Source organism: Colletotrichum tamarilloi, assembly GCF_030869305.1.
Source record: "Colletotrichum tamarilloi strain Tom-12 chromosome Unknown Scaffold_237.1, whole genome shotgun sequence".
NCBI classification, from domain to species: Eukaryota; Fungi; Ascomycota; class Sordariomycetes; order Glomerellales; family Glomerellaceae; genus Colletotrichum; species Colletotrichum tamarilloi.
The window spans coordinates 1-19735 of NW_026849620.1; the positions used below are offsets into that span (position 1 = coordinate 1).

At 52.6% G+C, this 19735-nt stretch overlaps 4 protein-coding genes across 4 annotated transcripts; 2 read left to right on the forward strand and 2 right to left on the reverse strand.

Moving 5' to 3' along the window:
* Positions 1–359: 359 nt before the first annotated feature.
* Positions 360–1449, reverse strand: CTAM01_16574 (uncharacterized protein; the record flags this gene model as incomplete). Its single annotated transcript, XM_060532567.1, has 2 exons — positions 360–1074; positions 1376–1449. 2 exons carry the CDS (start codon positions 1447–1449, stop codon positions 360–362), a joined length of 789 nt encoding a protein of 262 aa, XP_060372850.1.
* A 6069-nt stretch (positions 1450–7518) lies between these two features.
* Positions 7519–9840, reverse strand: CTAM01_16575 (uncharacterized protein; the record flags this gene model as incomplete). Its single annotated transcript, XM_060532568.1, has 3 exons — positions 7519–8608; positions 8677–9591; positions 9647–9840. The coding sequence occupies 3 exons, from the start codon at positions 9838–9840 to the stop codon at positions 7519–7521; spliced, it is 2199 nt and encodes a 732-aa protein (XP_060372851.1).
* A 3589-nt stretch (positions 9841–13429) lies between these two features.
* Positions 13430–15708, forward strand: CTAM01_16576 (fungal specific transcription factor; the record flags this gene model as incomplete). The annotated part of the gene is made up of 3 exons (XM_060532569.1): positions 13430–14233; positions 14288–15502; positions 15562–15708. The coding sequence occupies 3 exons, from the start codon at positions 13430–13432 to the stop codon at positions 15706–15708; spliced, it is 2166 nt and encodes a 721-aa protein (XP_060372852.1).
* A 2348-nt stretch (positions 15709–18056) lies between these two features.
* CTAM01_16577 (uncharacterized protein) lies at positions 18057–18545 on the forward strand (the record flags this gene model as incomplete). Its single annotated transcript, XM_060532570.1, has 1 exon — positions 18057–18545. The coding sequence occupies one exon, from the start codon at positions 18057–18059 to the stop codon at positions 18543–18545; it is 489 nt and encodes a 162-aa protein (XP_060372853.1).
* Positions 18546–19735: the final 1190 nt, after the last annotated feature.

The window sequence follows — 19735 nt, forward strand, 5'->3', positions numbered from 1 at the left end:
TAGAAGCAGATAGCTAATCGCCAGGCCGCCGGAACTGAGGAAAGCGGAGCAACTCAATGCAGTCAAAGCAAGCTCCAATGAAGGCTGGGAATGCCTTGCTTCGATCGCCAGACCCTCGGAAGAAAACGAAACTTCACCGTGGCACTGGATAACACTGGGCCATGTGGTTGTGTGATGGAGGACGGAATTAGGACATGCAAGTCGGCGATGCACCGCAACTGGGACTTGCCGATATCGCTGAACGGGCCTTGCGCTAGGGAAAACGATGGCACAGTCAAGACTGCGAACAACCTTCTATTTTCCCGACTAATGATAGCTATTTGTGCAGGTTTTGCCTGAGTGAATCTTCTAGGCGTACATCATGGATGACGTGTCTCAACAAACTGGTCAAAGTCTCCCGTGATTTCTGTCAGTATGTTACAGAACTTGGAATTCTCTTCCGTTTTGCTGAGGACCTCCAGGTCATGTCGCAATTCTCGCATTACATCATCGTACCTCCTGACTAATGGAACGTAATAACGTGTCATCCAATCCCCTGCAGAGCAAATGGTTTCGTTTATGTTCCGCAACTCAAAGACTCGATCAGTCGCTTTTGCCAAGTTGAGGTGCTGGCCGGGGCAATCATCAACCTTCAAATCCGCTCTTCTCATGATGATGTGTCGAAAAGGGAAGTACGAGGCCAATGCCCTGAACCAGCCGACCTGACTACCCCTGGCCTGTTCATTCCTGGCGTTGAGGAACTCAAGGTACGTGGCCATGACCCCGAGTCGGGTGACCCTTCCTTCCCCATCGATACGTGAGGAGACCTCCAACCACAAGTTGAACAACCTTTCGGCTTCATCAAGATTTCTCTCTTGTGTCGAGATTTTGGCAAGAGCTAGGTAGATGTTGCTAAGCGTCGTCGTCGAGTTGCCTGACATTGTCAAGACTCTCTCAAACTCCCGTCTGGCTTCCCGATACTTTTTATCATCCATCTGATAGTAGCCGAGGTTCATGCGAGCTTGGCAGACTAGTGAAGGGGTGTTGGTTTGGTCAATGACTTCCTGCAGAAGGAGTCGAGCATTTTCCCTGTCGCTTGTATTGTCGGTGTTTTTGAGAACGAGTCCTAACTGACTGGTGATAGAAAGCATTTCATCGCTCCCTCTGCTGAACTTCGAGAGCATATTTCTGGAAACAACGATATACGCCCAGGCAGATAGTCTTGATTCCACACGGCAATAGAACTCCTGCGCGATGTTCTGCAGAGCATGCCAGTCTTGGTGCTTAAATGAAAGTCTCGCGCTCCAGGTCAGCCAAGCGATGGGCTCTGACGTTTCTCTAGAGTGGCATTAACTGAGCCACTCCTGAAGAGCGCTATTCCACGTAGTGTGCTTACCTAGCCTGAATCTCCTTTTCCATCCTCTGGATGAGGTCCTCGTCGGGAGGATACTTGGATAAGACATCCTCCATGTGTCTGGCTTATTTGGTGGTTTTGTGGGTCAAACCAAATGCCAAAGGATTTGCGAGATGATGGGTCTTTAAACTTGAGATACTTCGGCGGGATCTCTACGGACTTTAAAGAATTGGGCAGTAAGAAGGTGTCTGGCTTGGCCTGTGTTCATCGCACATCGCTGTAGGAATTTGGTTCTTTGACCTGCGAAAAACAACTCCACGTCATCTATTCACCGACTTTGTTGTCTTAGTACATGCCAGGCTCCGCTGCATTAGTCCAAGAGGTTGCCAATGCAGCCGAAATAACGATGTTCAGGCGGCGTGCATGGCTTTGGTCGCGTAGGGGTAGTATGCTCGCCAAGATGTAGTTTCGTGGATGGCAGTACTTGTTGGAGTTACAGGGTCGTTGACGAAGTTGTCCTGACAAAGGCGAGTTATCACGGAAAGGTTGGGGAGCAGCAGGCGGCTCACATTGACTACTGTGTGTCCATTTACCTACCCCCGTGTTTCAAGATTCGTTCTTCCTGCGCACATCCGACTCGAAATCGCCGCATGTGTCGCTGAATGTCCCATCTTTCGACGACTTTGTCGCCATCGCTCTACAAGGCTAATGAGACGCTCCACGGTCGGTAGCGGTCCAAAAGAAAACGTAAGACTATCTCGGGTCGCAGCCAAGGCTCGGCTGATCAAGTCATCGCCTCAAAGCCGTGTATCCAAACGACGGCCAAACACTTCGGGAAGTAGGTCTGGACTCTGGCCAGTGTTCGACTGGCGTTGCTGTGTAGTGGGGGAGAAGCCTTCAGGCTTGCTTCTGGGCTGGTAATAGAGACACGACCGTCTGATGAGATGATACATTCACCGACTGTCTACAAGAGCAGTGTGTTTGTCCAAGGGGCTCCTGGTTGGGGAATTGTTGGTGAGTCTGCGTCGGATACAGGGAAGCTCAGCCACCTGCGAGGAACCATGTTCGCCCGTCAAGGCCAGGATTACAGACAAGGGTAAGGGCATACAGGCGCTTCGTGGAGCCGGCAGCTAAAGGTGAAAGGTGAAGGGTGATAGGAAATAATACTCATCAGCATCTGGATCCATGCTCCATCCATGCTCCGAGGCCGCGCGCGGCATGGTTAGTCACCAGGGATCGACAGAGGCTAGCACTTGTTGGCAAGCCTGCCCCGAACTCACGTGCGCCTGCATCTGGCATTCCATCCATTGTTGGTCTTCTTGGCCCTTGTAGCTTCAATTTCAACCGGCGCAATGTGTGTTGCGATGGAAGCCAGTTGTGATACAGCTGGGGTCCATTGACACAGTCGGTGAGCAAATGGGGCAATGTCCGGCAGGCGAAGGAAGCAAAGACGTGCAATGCGTGAGGACCATGGCCAACTTTATTGGGAGGCTGAGCTGCCGGATATAGCCGTCGATGATTACAAAACACGTCGATTACTTGGCACTCTAACCAAGCTATGAAGGTCTCCTCTATTGCATATCTGACGACGCATCAATGATTTGACCTTAGCTGCACCTTGTCCGACTTGTGTCCTCCGAACCCTAGTGCGTTTTCCTGCAATGCTACATCTTGGCCTGGCACAGGACTCGGTAACCGTTTGGAGATGGGGTGTGAGGGCGAGCATACCACTAGTCTAGATCTCGCCCATTCCACTTCTGAGTGGACCAAAACATGTTGGGACGGGTCACCTGGGCCTCTCAGGGCCTTAGGCGCTTCCACTCTGTCTCTTTCGCGCCCATCACACGCGGATCAAGCCTGCCGGCGCTGACGTGCCTACAGCGTTGATTGACTGACGGCGTCTTGCACTAGGCCGCGGTTGGATATCTATTAGTACTTCCAAGCCTGCTGTCTTTCGTATGGATCTCGAAACTAAGGCCATGTTTTGACCAAGGGCCTATATAGAAGACGCAAAGGCGCACCCAGTATCTGTGAAGCCGTCTTCAAAGGCGAAACTGGCCACTATTTAGCAGCAGCAGCTGACAAGTTTAAAATACCATTTCCCGAATGCTATCAGCGCAAAGCTGAGGATCATAGGATGAAGATCACATATCTGAGCAGTTTGCCAAACTCCACAATGGCAATGCCCCCTTCTCATCGTACGCAGCCACGGTAATCCCAACTTGAGCAACGCTTAGCTAAAACCAGAAGCCCAGATACTCGACCAGGCATTCGCCATGGTGCCTGGGCAGAACCAAACGTGGGGACCAAAACGAAGAACCGCAGCGATCTGGACTTGTGTGAGTGCCTGGAGACAAGACACCCGCCGACAAGGACTGACATATAACATCAGTGCAGATGCGGTAATGGAGGAATGGAGATAGGTACCATGTATTGTTGGAAATGTGAGATCCTAAGATGCGGTTATTGTACAGTCAACCGCTTTCCAGTGAAGGACGTATTAGGATCTATGTGATCATTTGCTTTCTGGCTATACATGACTTTCATGATCTGAAACCTTGGAGAAGCCGAAGATTGCTACGATTTCTGCCTCAGAGCCGGTTTATTCGAACGGTCTACCTCTTGATGTACGCAGCATAGACAAGGTTGAATCTACGGGTCAAAACAGGCAAAGAAAGAGCTGGAGCGGGTACGCAAAGAGGAGTACCACAGTGCACCCATAAACTCCACCGAAATGGGGCATCGTAGAGCCGGTGTGTGCTGGGGTCAATCTCTTTGCTGCAAGTCAAGTGGGGCGTCCTTAAACACACAACCAAGTACAGTGTACGTAACACTGAGCCTGGAAGTCGCGACACGCCCCCGACTTTCCACGGACAAGGGTGCCGGTACCGCCTGCTCGCCTTCCAAGCACCCCGAATCGGGTGGCTTTGGCGCCGCAACAGGGGCCGCTGCGCGTGGCAGGCCACCAATCACACATTGCCTAGCAAGCCAGATCGCACCTAATCATGTGGTTGTTTGCCAACGACGCGCCAATCCCTGTCAGGTCCCCTTCCCTGCTCTCCGCCGGAACGAGCCTGCCAGGGTCCGGCGACTTCTTTACAGCCCGTGAGTGATTCATCTTCCCCAGGTCAGCTACCTCTTCCGTGCAGCTCCGCTCTAGTTGACCTGTCAAGTGTCGCCCGGCGGGAAACACGCGAAACCACTGCCTGTCTTGGAGAGTGCTTGATCCCGGGAAGCTTCTCTCCTTCCTTCTCCCTGCGTTACCCGCACAATGTAATGAACACCGCCGGGCGACTACGGCCGCCAGGACCTGCATGGAAGTGAATCGATACCTTCGGGAGGTTGTTAGGCTCCGTGAAGTCGACAAGGGATCGTTCCCTGTTCCGGGGCCTGGCACAGGGCCGCCCTTCAGGCCACGCCAGTAATTCATTGTCGGTGTATCCGTAGGAGCCATGCCGTGATCACCGCTGGGAACGTGACAATGCGGGTGAACTTCGAAGACATCTCGCACTTGACGCAATTTACGTTCGATCATTCGATGACTTGTCCTTCCTCCGGGCTAGCAAGGTCTCTGAGAGCTCCTTGCAGCATCTGCTTACATCGTGTGAAGGCTTCTCAGGCCTGACCCTTCCCAAGAGGACCTGCACAGACGGCCACTGGGATGCGTAGTTCAGGCCTAATCTGGCTGTTCTTGACCGGTCGCGGGACATCCGGTGATTCGAAAAGCAAGCCTCTCAGTCAGACCAGCAGGGAAGGTAGACCGACGTGTGCGTCAGGTCCAGCAGGCAGTGTTCCCAGGATATCTCCTGCTCCGGAAACCCACGAAAACTCGAGAAACCAGTCATCCATCCTTCACATACAGTCAATCCACCCTGTCGTTTGAGTATTGCGCCGCCCATGACGGATTTGCATCAACCAACTGCTCCGTAATAGATCAATGAACCGAGTCGACTCATCAACATGGGACCTCGAGTGAAAGGCAAACTCGCCCCTCCCACGCTCGGAGGGCAGTCATGCAACCAGACACGTCCCCGAGCCGCTCATCATCTGGCCATTCCCCTAAGAGAAGGTCTAACACTAGGTTTTGTAGGGCCACAACCTTCTTCATGTCGAGCAGCAACAACCAGGCTTTGAGACCAACCCGAATGAGACTGTCAACCCTCACTGCCACTTGATCCCAGATGGTGACACAATAGCGGCGCAGAAGCAGGAAGTCGAGCAACGGGAGGCTGAAAATGCCTCCTACAAGGACTGCATCAAATCGATCGGTAGCGCCAATGAACACGAAGCTGAGATGATTTACAAGCAAATTGGGACATCAGGCAAACCCGTGCAAGGCCTTTAAAACCAGCCCGATGCAACCCGTCGCCGAGAATCGTTTATAAGAGAAAATAGGCGAACCCACATTTCTATTCGCGAATACAGGAGGGAATGTTCGTTGATGCTCGCACGCCTGCCCCACCGTAACGAGGGGCGTCAGTTTGACTGGAAGATTTGACAAAAATCATCCGTCATTGATGCCGTTCACACGCATGATGCTCTCTTCTCAGGGCAAACAACCAGAACGAGGCGTGGCGGTGGCTTGCGCAGGAGTCTGATTCCACGAATGGCTAGTCCGCAATTACCATGTTCTCGAAGAGGGGCAGACAGCTGATGATGAGATGGGCTACCAACTTGCAGACCTGGACGACTTTTCTTGATTATCGTGGCACTTGATGTACGACGTCTCCGGACATTTAACGGAATCAACCACAGCTTCCGGCCTCCATACGTCACAGCCATGGACGTCCTTGCAGATCTGTTGAAGGAGCAATATCAGCGCGTGCCATGTGACGCTTCCCATGCTCTCGGCAGTCACTCGAACTGATTAGATAATGCTGCCACCGCCCTCCTGGCAGTATCCTTGGGGGCCGAAAATGAACCAAAACCTCTGATGTCGCTGTTCTAGATAGGCAAGCGACGGTAAGACCATGGACATCATTGTGGGTTTTCTCAACGATGAGGATAGTGCATACTGCATCGTGCTGCTCTCTATAAAAAGAAGCAATCGATGCTGCTGAAAAGAATGCTGGATGTGCAACCTGTCCAGCCGCATGGTCGTACCGGACTGGAGAGATATAGTCCCGTCGTGGCCAAGACGTAGAGCCTTCGCGCGAATGCCTCCTACAGCACGGCTTCCGAAACAATATTCGGCGTGTTGGTGTTGATGGAACGCACGTGTCATCAGACAAGCGTCCGGATTCAGGGCGAAAAATTCGGTGGGCAAAAGTCAGTGCAAGTATACGGGAATCACAGCTCATAGCCATTAATTCGCCGGACTTATCGATACATGCAAGTGAAACCAGCCTGTTAATCGCTGCTCAAACGAAAATTCGCATATTCACCTGTTTGACGGAGCCGTGACATGAGTGAATCTTTGGCTGTCTTTGATTACGCAGGCGGCTCGACCGTCTCTGTCTCACCACCCATCACGTGATCGCATCAGAAGAGGGCTCGGCTTACCCAAGTTTTCAAGATGAAGAGAGCAAGTCCTCGCCTTATACACGTTCATCAAGACATCATTTGCAGTGCTTGATGGTGGTGAATCCAAGAATGCATTGGATCCTGCTGCAGGTAGCGCTCAACTTAACCAAAGCAGCTCGTCTTAATGGGCTCGCATCATCTGGCGATCTTGGTGTGACAGCATACTCGTCAGTCCTTACGCGTTTTCTTTCACGTAATAGAACCACGTGACCCTCCGCCTCACTGCTTCCACCACAAGTGCGAAACGCGTGGTCAGTCCTTGGCCCATCAGCAGCTCTTCCTCTTCGAATTGTAGAGCCTCGATCAAAATTTCATCACACCCGCCTTAGCTTAACGCTTTTCCGCCTGTGTATAGTCTCGTCCCACATAAGGATGACACCCACAAACTACAAGGCCTGGGAAGTTCGGTCAGAGCTTAACTGACACGCAAGACCGACATGGATGGAGCTTGAGTTTGAGACGGTGCCCTTCCTAGGACCGTCTACTGATCTTATTGCACGAGCTATGTTTGGGATGATATCATGAATAGCTCTGCGTGGAACTTTACCAAGATTGATCTATTCAAACAGCAAGAATGTGAAACGAAACATAAATCCACTTGACTCTGTAAAAATCCTGTGCTCTATGGAATTCAATCAAATAAGCCACGTGCCGAGAACGCCTTACAACTTCCACGGCGACCGTCCAAGACTCATTTTGCTTGCTTCGGAAGTAGCCCTAAATTGCCCCTCTCTGTAGGTCAACCACTTGCCCGATGCTGCTAGTCGACAACCTAGCCAAACGCAGCGGATCGAGCGCTCGTACATCATGGACCGGGACTCCCAATACCTCTCATCGTCATCCAACTTTGTGGCTGTGAACCAATCGCTAGGATAGTACTTATCAACCCACAGGAGGCCCCGCTGCGCGAAGTCGTCCGGCAGGGGAAGAGGGTCACCCTTATCTGGCCGGGGGAAGTCTTCTGACTCAATGATCTTGATTGCCTCAGTAGGTATATCCTTGGACTTGATAGTGTTGAGGATCAAAGCGATGAGCTTCCAAGGCATCTTCTTCTCTACCAGTCCCATTGCTGCAGGGTACTGGGACAGGTGGTGGAGGAGCGAGAGAGTGACATGCAGGTAAGGTCGGATGTTGTCGTCGTCGGACCGGTTTAGCACGATGTTATGAGTACGGGCTGCAAAATCCAGAGCGTCCAGGAACTTCTGTGTCGGAGCGGCAACAGTCTCAGCCCTTTCCATTGGGACGTCTGCGTCTTCGGCTCGGCCTGATTTGATGGCTCTTAGAATGGGATTGCTCTCGCTGCCATATTCGAGCAGTGAGCAACCCAAGGCGATAGAAATGTAGTATGCGCTATCCAGCCAGCGATGAGTGTGACGTTCGATGTGATTGTTTAAGCTGTCGATGAATTCGTTGATAGACGATGAGAGTTGATCGGCGTTCTTGCCCGAAAAGAGGATTGCATGAGCGCGCACAAAGGTTGCGTCAATGTCCTGCAGCCTCGTCTGGGTGCCATGGAGGTGCGGGTCGAACAGAGCCATGATTGACTCGCGAGCAGACAGGAAGGGAACTGGCACGCAGAGAGACTTTGTGTAGTAGAAGAGCTGCTGGAGGGCATTGGGACGAGCCAAAATAGCGAGGTGGTGGTAGAGACGACCCGTCTGAGGAGCCTTGTCACTAGCCTTTGAGTACCAATGGCGCGAGACTGAGGTCCAGACCTCTCTATTCTCGAGATCATCATCTTCGATAGCCATACTGTGATAAGAGTCAATATGTGTGCAGCAAGAAGATCGGCAACGATGTCTTGTCTTGAGTTTACTAACCGATAGCGGCCCAAGTCGCCGAGGCATTCAATCCAAGTGTCTTCAAAAGCTGGAACAGCCTCATACAACAGATCCATCATGGAGTACGCTAAATGAATGAACGTGAGCATATGTTCGCGCGAGGCGGGCAGACGATGACGCAAAAGCTCCAAGAATGTATGGATCCCATGCCTCCACATGCGCGCCGGCATTGCGTACTTGCTCGCGAGCCCTCGCAATGCTGGACTTGCAGAGGGATGCTGCGAAGCAAGGAAGAAATCATGGTGTTCGTGTAGCAGATTTCGGTGTAAAGCAACCAATGCCTGCCACTGCTCATGGTTCAGCTTGGGATTGGTCTCGTTATTTGAACTTTGAGCGTTGTCGACCTCGATACACTTTGACTCGACCATGACAAGTCCAGCGTAGATACCCTTCACCTCAGCAACAAGTTTTTCTTGGCTGATAGGGCGCGTTTCTGGCTGCTTGATAAGTACCTCAGTATTGTCAAAGTCCGAGGAACGCGGGCGCTCGAACGACCGATTGGAATCTGCTCGGGGATGGTCTGCGCCATCTTTCTCCCTCGATCGCCCGACATCGGTCCGCCGGGGAGTAGACGCACCCTCCTCAGGGGTCCATAGCCTACCGGCCTTGTGCGCCGGGTCTCTTTGGAGATCACTATCTTCCGCTCGGCAAACACCAGAGTTTTGGTTTGGCATTCTTGCACGGCTGCGCTTTGGTTGTGAAGACCTCTGATCGCTCTCCTTCCATTCATTCTTTTCCGAAGATGGACTAATGGCCCCTTGTTCCCGATGGCCGGCCACAGAATCATGGACACTCGGGTCGTCCTTGTCTATAGCTTCTAGTTTTGATGCACTTGGTTCGGGCGGAGGTTGCGATGAGCTTGAGGACGGCGTCATTCGCTGGTGGCCTTTGAATCTAAGCAAGTAAACGTCAGAATCGACACAAGCGGCTCGGTGACCAACATTCTTACTGTAACCATGTCCTCTCAACTAGCTCGTTTTGGTCGCTGCCGTGCTTCTCATGGCCGAAGTCCTGGAAATGACGCACCACATCGCTTTTCGTGGGGTTTACAGGAAATGTATAATCATTACAATATGCGCACTTTCTGTCATTGGTACCTCGCTTCGAAAGGTCGAGACCCATCCCACGCGAATTGCGAGTCATGTTTGATGTTTCCGCGTGTGTGATGCCAGAATCCGTGCAGGGAGAGAACGGGCGTGAGTGCTTCGGGCTAAAGAGATTCCAGAACGTGTTTTGGGCCGATCAGATTCTGGAGACGAGAAACCAGCAATTGAACAAGAAGGCCCTAGATACCTATATGCTGTGGAATTCCGCTGTTCTGCTGGGGTGCAATGCCGTCGGTCTGTGAGTAATTAAGTACTGGTCTCCAAGCGGAGGTTATTCGAATCCTTCATGACATCCTATATTGAGCCTTCCTGGGCGAAGGCAACGGCGAGGCGGTTGACAGCGGGTGGGCGACCCATTCCGTCCTGTGTCCTGTATTCACGCTCATACCCCCTGCGGAGCTCGATGCACACTTGGGGCATTTGTATGGACGCCTTATATGCGGCTCTTCTCTGGCGAACCATGCCTGCGGACCAGCCGTGGTTGAGATTTAGTTCCCCCTCCCTCTTTCGGTCTTTTGGATAGCACTCGCCTCAAGACTTGACCATGGGGTTGTTCAACGCTAAAGCAGAATATGATTCTGCCAAACAGAGGTCTACTTCTTTCGTGCTTGCCGTCATTGATGGTGACGGTGTCATCTCTCTAGAAATAGTGAGAAGGGTATCGAAGGAGATAATGGAGCCGGGTACCTCCTGCAGACAGCATTGAAGCCATTGAAGCCTCCGCCACGCCATCAACGCTGAAGCGAGAGTCGAGTGTTCCGAGGTGGTAGCGTCAAGAATGCCGATAAGCTCTATGATAGCTGAGCGTTGGATGTGCTACCATCCGGCGTCGTTGTGTCGCCAGCAAGCGTCTCTCGGCTTGTCCACGGCGCTGTACGCATATACTCCTCGGGTTACCCACCGCACTGTCTCTTCTCTCTTCGACCTGAGAGCATCTGTATGTGTTTCGCTATGCCGCGCTGTTGTTGCCTTGGTACATGTACGCTGCCAGTGTGATGCACGTCCTACGGCGTATGACTGGTCTGGCGCCTGGCATACACTTCGCTTCGACGAGGAGACGCTAGCCTTCCCGATTGTCAGGTTCCTGCAAAGTCCAAGGATCACCAGTGAAGAGCAACTTCATGGCAGCCTGCTAGGTTAGATGCCGTTTGGTTGGCGCTAAACTAACATCTGCCAATGTTGCAATATGTGGTGTGGTTTTGCGACGACAAACATCGTCAAGCAGATGTGATGGACCAATTAAGAAAAGCTGTGGGGCACGGAGGGATGAGGCGTTGGAGCTTGTTTACCGTGTACAGGTAGCTTTGATCATTGGTCAGTGCCCGACAGGCTTGTGGGTAGCGAAATCGTCGAGGTGGGCCCACCATGCTGGAAATGGTGTTGGGTCATACTGCGTAGGGCGAAACGATTTCGGACATACACCAGGAGTACATAGCATGGGTGCACACGGAGACACGCCTAGCACGCCCTGGTGTCAGCAGCCATCAGACACTGGGGCGTGCAAGAGTGCAGGGAATGGTACGTAGTGTGTAATCGAAGGGGCGTGCGTGGCCGCGGTTCTACTGTGCGCAACATAACCCCTGTACACACCCAACATTCTGGGCTCTGCCTGCAGCATACCAATCGAGCCATGCCCATTACGGATAGAGCAATGCCACATCCACCCATTCCCACCCCACCCCACCCGGCTGACAGGCAATACCCAAGTTGTGGGCCATTATTTTTCAGAGTCTTGATTACTTGATTCCGCCAAGTCCTGACAGAGAGCCCTCCGCCGCCGCGGTGCAAGCTGGTTTCGCCTAGCGAGAGCTGGAGTAATCAAACACGGTCATCGTCAATGCTGGCAGGGATCCCAGTGAGCAGTCCATCCCGAGTTCGCAAGCGTTTCTGTTTTGTGCCAATCCATCCTTGTTGGTGCCAACGCCATTGTCAAGATGACCGTCTGCGGATAACTCTGAACGGCCCTTTCAACAGAACACGATGCTTCATCCCCGCTGTGCCTCGAAGCTGGGATACCGGCCTTGATCAGCCTAGGGAGACTTTGCTCCATGATGCTACATAGGGCGATGACAACTACGAAACTAGCAACTCTAGTTTATGCTGGGCAGGCCATGACAAGGCTCACAATTAGCACCTTTCCCGAGAAAGAGGGGAATGAATGTTAGGCTGTACTCTGATCAGCCGCCGCGTCGTGAGAGATTGTGACGGATCAATGCGTTACCTGGCAGAACAACGGACGAACAAACACGCGACATACGGAGGTAGGTGGGTTTCCGTTTATTCGCACACAGCATGCCCGGTGCTTGAGTCAAGTGGCGGGACTGCGGGCGTTGGGCTAACTCAGAACGCGCCCGCCTTGCCACCACTTTCTGACGACAGAGGGTCGAGGCTTCGGGCCTCCCTCAGGGATACGGCGTGAAAAGCGCGCGCACTCGGGCACGGCACCGGCATGACATCTTCGAGAGCTGGGATCCGAGCCTTGGTAGCGAGTGCGCCTAGCCGCAAGCGTCCCAGTTGGGCTCGTTGGCGACGCAGACAGTTCTTGGAGATATACTGAAGAGTACTTTCGTCCATGGAGGGCTTCTCTCTAAGTGTGCGAGCGACCAGCACGCTGTGAGATCAATGTCGTCTTTCTCTGACTTGGTCGTTGTACCGTAATTACAAGGGACAGGGTCCCTAGCAGCTATAGACAGCTGTCCTGATATCTTCTCTCGCCGTCCTGGATCCATCCACCCATCCTCCTATTCTGGCCGCATACCATAGCCACGCTTGTAGAGATCCTCCTGGCCTTCCGCGTCTGGTCACGTCTCCTCGTTCACTTGATGAACAAGGCACGCCATAGGTCACAGGACAAGCATTGCAACCCTTCATTTTCAGCAGAGACTCTCAATCGATGTGTCTTCTCTCCGCCTTTGCAATAGCCCCCGAGCTGGCCCGTTGCCGTTGATCGTAATAGCCTACGATGTGTTGCTCTCTGGAGTCTTACACATTAAATTTCACCACCGTCACTGTGACAGCTGGTTCTCGGTCCGTGGAGAAGCACGCGGGCACACATCTGATAAAGGACCGGGGCACGGCAGCCAGACAAGTCCACCCTTCCCGGTCACTATCTTGTAAAAGCATAAGCGCTCGTCTCGTCTTTTTGCTAATTCCCTCGTCTTGCCCTCAGTTCATTTCTTTCCAGCAGAGTAACTCTCTCCGACAAAGCATACTCAATCGATCTAGACTTCTCAGCTTCAGTCACCATCGCTGAAACTTCTTCTGGTGCTCTCCATCGACACACAGCCATTGAGGCTTGGCTGTCTGTCAGTTTCGACTTCGTTCAGGAACTCAGCCGCAGGCCAACGACCAGTACCAAATGCTACCCCTCGTCAAGCTTTGCTTCAAAAAGAACATCGCCGTTCAACGCCGAGTGTCTTGCCCTTTTCAGACCAAGTCGATTGGTCCAAAGCATCATCATTCTGACGCAGCACGGCTTCTATAGGTGGAGAGACCGTCAATAATCGAATATGCACCGAGTCTCCCGTCAAGGTCATTGCGCCCAGTTGTATGCGTCTTCTGCGATTCCTGACAGAGTCAAACCGTCACCAAGCCTTCCCACAGTGGCATCATGGTTTTGCCACCCAATGAATCAGACCCCGACGACTGGCTCACTTCACATTTCGTTCATTCCCAACGACGACACTGGTGCACCTGACATCGGGGCTGGACACGAGTGTGAGTTTCGCGACTCGACAACATTAGAGCCTCTCACTGTGCAAGAAGGAGACAGTAAAGTCGGCAACAAGCGGGAGCGAGCGAGGAGTCTCGAAGACACGACGCTCTCCGATGAGATCACAGTCACTGAGTTTGATCAGAATATTATTTCGGCACCCTATCTCACTGTTGACGTTTGGCACCAACTCTTTGACCTCTATCAATTGCACTTCGCCACCGAACTCTCGTTTTTGCATCTCCCAACTCTCAAGGGCATCATTCACGACAAAGACAACGAGAAGCCGTCAAACGAATCGAATCTGGCCCTATTGGGCATTCTGGCTCTCACTGCAAGATTTCATCCCGACTTGATCGAACATGTCGCACACATTACACACCACAAGATCGCGGGCCCAAGGTTTTGCGGTGCTCTACACAGGCTGCAGCCATCAGTAGCATTAGAGTACTTCGCAAATGCTCTTACAAAGGCACTGGGAGAAGTCGAATCAGCCATAACATCGGCTACTGTCGTTCGAGTCCAAGCTTTTCTCATGCTTAGCTTGTATAAATGGAGTCGGCCGGATGGCGGCCTGGCTGCATGGATGTACGTTGACCTCGCCACGCGGATGGCTCAAATTATGAAACTCGGATCTGCACAAGTGCCCTCGCGTTGTTGGCAAGACCAGGAGTCGAGGCGCCGCACTATGTTCAGTTGCTTCATCCTCTGTCAGCTTGTATGTTGCGCATCTGGCCGAGTACCCGCTATTCAAGCTCACGACCTTCCAAAGCAGCTGCCGTGCAGCGACGAAGCCTTCAACTTGGGTGGCAGCATTCTCATTCGAACACCGCGGCCTGTGGGACAAGGAATCGAGGAAGTATTCGAAGATAGCGTTCTCGGCCGATTCGTCGACCTGATCAAAGTCTGGGGCGACATCTCCAAATACAGCATTTTGGGCGGACGCGACACTGGAAAGGAAGAAGGGACGCCGCCATGGGACGAAAAGTCGACCTTCTACCAGCTCAGTCAGGAGATAGACACCTTCTACACAGGACTTCCGGAATGCTTCACATGGTCCACCTCGAACTTCTGGAGACACTCTAACAGCATATACGTGTCATTTAATATGCTGGCTGCTCTCTGCAGAATCGTGCTGCATCGCGAATATATCCCCTTTATCGCCATCAACTGCGCCAGGCCGATGGGCCCGATGGCGGAGCTCGGATTTGACCCTGGCGCTGCTCCCGATGGCCATTGGAAGCGAAGCGCAGAGCAGATCTTTAAGGCTAGTAGGGAAATCGTCGACCTTATTACGTTATGTCGGGACAGACTGCCCTATTCGTCGTTGGTCTTATTCGCCATCAGGCAAGCAGCCTTTGTCGAGATATACGCAGCGCACTATCCCCATATGGATACTCAGAATCACATGTTCAGTGAGCAGGAAGTCGCAAGGCGGAAGTCGAGACCGATGTCCGACAACTGGCAGCCAACCACCACTACTTACCAGGCACTGACAAAGGCTACACCTTACTTCAGCGTGGCGTCCAATTATGTCATATACCTGAAAGGCATAGATCAGTGTCTCACTCAAATCAACTCCGAATATAGAGATGGAGGTTCTAGGCAGAGTAGAGTTGATCCTTTGGGCATTCGACGAGATGGGCGTGGCGGCGATTGGGACGGGCGACGGAATCCCCGGCCAATTCACCAGCAAGCCGGCTCCCATGACTCCTCGACTCATGGCTTTTCACCGACAGTCGGCTCACCACAAAACGAAGTGGAAATGGCTAGCAAGAACGCAAACGAATTGAAGCCTGACGTCTATGTACAATACCAACAGGGCCGGCGGTTGAGCATTATCTTCGATGACATTTCCGAGTTTGCTACCGGAGGCAAAGGCTGCACGCCGAACTTGGGATCGCGGAACAGATTCAATCCCCCATTCTGTTGGGGCAGTGATCCGTATCCAAGACTGTCATCCAATGAATCGCAGCCTTATGGGAGGGTGTGACGACGAATTCCGTTGCCTGGTAGGACAAAGAAGAAGAATTGACTCGGAAGAAGCTCGGCACGGACGACAAGCACGGCGACTACACAGGCGTCCCCCTCGAACTACCATCTATTGCCGAAGCGAAGCACCCTTCTGGACTTGTCGATCCTAGCGATCAATTCTACGATGTGATCGAGTCGAGCCCGTCCCGCTCAACTTGAAGGAGACCAGGTGTGATACATACGGATAGGATGCTACTCAGAGACAGCAAAGCAGCCCAGAGTGGCATAGAAGCTTCCAAGGATCTTACTTCTCACATACGCTCGGACTAGCATGTCCATAGGCCTGTCGGCATACTAGTGCTACTCCAATGCCGTGCTTTTTGGCGATGAGGAAATAAGTTGGAATTCGGATCTCGAAACCAAAGCCCGTATGGCCTTCGAGACGCCGCAACAGACTTGGAAGGTTCATCAACTCGTGTGGTCGCGTTGGCATAAGTAGGTTTCGAGAATTACCCATGAGAGGGTCTCGGCACCAGAAAGCGCGGCCTAGTATTGTTCAGCGCGCGTTCAAGGAGGACTACTGGGCACATACCAAGGGCATGCTTGAAACACTGGCAAGAAATGTTGCCAATAGACACACTGTGTAGTAAATACAGAGCATGAGGCAGAAGTGGCTGGGCCTTGAGAACCGATATGGTCTCGATGAAAGTAGGTATGAGACCAGCGCGCCGCTAATGAGAGCATACGGACGGATCAATCGCAAGTACGATGGATACCGAGCCGCCAGGTGCATCGCCAGCGACAGCACCCTGCTTCCGAGAACGATCCTGCAGGCGGTCCGACTAGCCAGCTCGATCTGAGAACACATCAGTAAGGTCAGTCCCAAGTCTAATATGCACTCACATATTTGTCCATCGTAACAATGACCCTGAATAGAGCCCACAGGAGAGTTGGGGTCGAAACACACAGGGCCAGAATGGCCACGAACATGACTGCAGTCTTGAGGACGGCCCACGATGAGGAATGTGATCAGCGGGCTGGGCAAGGGTTCGGAGAAAGCAGAAACTTTTGCAGAAAGGGGCCGCCGGGCATGGAAGTAGTGGCGCGGTCACTTGTACTCGCAGCAGCCTATCCCGTCAATCGGAGATTGATGGTGAGAGTAGTGTCGTTGAGCAATTGTTCATATGCATGCGTTGGGCGCCAGCTTGACTTCGTCTAGGCCATCCCACACGGGTGGAATCTAGCTTGATCCGTGTACGGGGTGCTTCGTCATAGGAATTCGACGCTTCGCACGTAAAGGCGCATGTTTGTATCTGCGGACAGCGTGAGCTCATTCCAACATTCCAAGGCAGTGCCAGCTTCTACCCGGTTTGGAGCAGCGGCCCCTGCATCTTGACGACCGTCACAACCGGGCAGACCGCCAACTTGTTGGAGGACTGCGCTCGCCAACTTTGGGGTGTCGTCGAAATGGCCTATGATCCGCGCGCCAGTGACTAGCGCTATCTGAAAGGTAATTCGTGCTCCTAATTGATTAGTGGAGTGTAGACCGACCCCGCCGTGTCTGTGTCCTCGAACCCCTTACGAACGGGCTGACAAGGAAGTGTGCACACGCCACCACCACCATCCGCGTTCACGCCCGGAATCCTCAGGGATGCTGCAGCACACCCCCAGGCCCAGGATGCCACACACGCTAGCGTCGTATGGCGATGAACCGGGGTGGCTGGTGGGTATGGTTGGGTACTCGCCCACCCCTGCTTCGGTACGCCGTTTCCTGCCATCCGCCGAGCAGTGCGAGAGGCACGCGATAGATTTCATCCAACAGGACTCCAGTGAGAGCACCTGCGCTTCTCGTCGGCAATGGAGCACTTCACTCATCTCTTCCGGTCGCCCATCGCTCTCGCATCTTCCCCTTGCCAAGCTATGCTGCCCGCAGCGACTCTGACCGCCTCATTCCGCTTCTGCATCGGGTTCGATCAGGGATATGGAGTGGACAGACTCGAATGACACAGGCTGACTGTATTGCTGCGCTGTTCTGACCAGATCGCCCTCGAATTCCTGCTCTTGGAAGGCACGATGGCTTGTATTTCTTCTCCTCTTGCCTCCTCTACCTCGTAGGCGAGCGCCGAAGGCCATGGCCTAACAGGTCTCACGAGGTACATCCTCGACACCATCCTGGCATAGACAACATTCCCCCTTTCTCCCACGCACACTCCTTTCTTTTGGTTTATCTTTATGATGTGTCAGATACCCGACAGATTTCAGTTTTCAGTTTTCAAGGCTTGCTTTTTTTTTCCCCAGCTTCAAGAGAAACGGGGGGAAAAGATAAAAATGGGAACATCGACGCTCATGGTCCCATTTCGACCCCCCTCACGACAATGTTTAGTGCGGTTCATCCAAGCCTGCATCCCTCGCCGGTTGTCCTCCATTTGCGTGTGCACTTCTTTTCGTCCTCAGCAACATTTTAGCCTGGATCACCGACTTGCCCGTCATTGCCCAGGGACTATTACGAGACCCTCGACAAACTTTAAACAGGTGTTAAAATCCGTCTTGACTCCCTGGTGCACCTTATGTCTCGACAACCGGTCAACAGCCCTGCCGTGGAAAGCATGGACGCTTCTCAGCACCAACTCAACAGTCTTGACACTATCTCATCCTCCTATCCGTCGCCCTTCGCCGAGACGCCTCACTATGTCCAGCATGCCACCTTCTCGCTGTCTCACCAGATGTCGACGCCGTCGCAACCGCAGACATCCGCGGCCTCGTATGACATGTACGAAAGCAGCCCTTCCGGTCCCCCTACTCCTCCCAACACTCCACGCTCCCAGGACGACACGCAGCAGCAGCAGCTTCACGGTCATCACCACCAGATGACCCAATTTCCCCCCCTGACCCAGGCGTATGGTACTCAATCTATGCAGCCCCAGATCACGATGGCTCTTTCCCGTCCTCAGCCCATCGCGCTTGCCTCGGCGTCTGGTGCTCATGGCAGATTCTCTTGCCCTCACCGGACCAAGACCTACTTTCACGTGAAGGACCATCTGCCGCTCCGTGAGTGATAACCCACTAACCCACGTAGCTTATTCTCTAGCTGACACAAATGCTCAATAGACACAGGTGACCGTCCCTACGAGCGTGTGCTTTGTCACGATACTTCCTCGCGAAAGAACACTCTCAAGCGTCGCTCCCAGAAGCGCTCCATTCGCCGAAGTAATCCGATTGGTGCTAGTCACTTATCTCACCCTCCAGCTCATGTCAAGAAAGGCGCTGCTTGGAAACGACGGTCACCAAGAAATAGAGTGTTTGAGAAGATTTCTCATGGATATCGCTGGTAGTGCGAGCATGAAACGTTAGTGCCTCTGGATCCGGAATGCCCCATGCAAGTCAGCAGAGAGAGCTTCTTCTGGTGGCGGCGGTGGTGGAGGGTCAAACACACATTCAAAGGCACGAGCATACGCTGCTTAGTGCGGAATTTGAGAATATGAATCGCATCGGTAAGATCCTCTTCTGTGCCGTTCTCGACGATGGCCACCGGATCACCTCGCTGGTACTCTTGGTCGTCGAGAGATCGCCCGTCCTGGACAAGCGTGCCATGCGCAGGCTGCATGTTTGCGTTGACTGGATCGCTATCTAGAGGCGGAATATTCGACATGGTCTTACAAAGAAGACTACTAGTCTAGCGAAAAGGAGGAAGAAGTGGCAAGGCAGCAAGGCAAATAGCAACACTACTACGAGGATTAATAGTTTTCGGCGTGGGTACATAATACCGCAGGCACGAATAAACGTGGCGTCGATTCCTTATTTCTACGTAGGAGTGCCATCTGGGCGTTAATTAAATAGAGTCATGATCAATTCCCGCGCAGACTAGAATGGGGTCTGGATACAAAGAGACCTTTTGTAATAGAATAGTTGCTGCAAAGCGTCTAGACGGGCTAGAATGGCAAGATAATGATACAGCCAGCCTTTAGTTTAAGCCTTACCGCTAGCTATTGAGGATTAATGCCGTGAAACGGATGTCTATACTTCGCGGGCCTTGAGGCAATGGCCATCACACGCAGCCGTTAGCGTAGAATCTCTATTACAGAGCAGGTACTTCGCCAGTTTATTACTATATTACCGATTTATTTAATCTAGGTGTGCTTAAAAGCCGGCATAGTATTATGTAAGAGAGCTACTATAGAGTACGCCTAATAGATGAATGCTGGTATATATCCAAGCGAAGCGGGTAGACGATAGTGCAGTAGCTCTA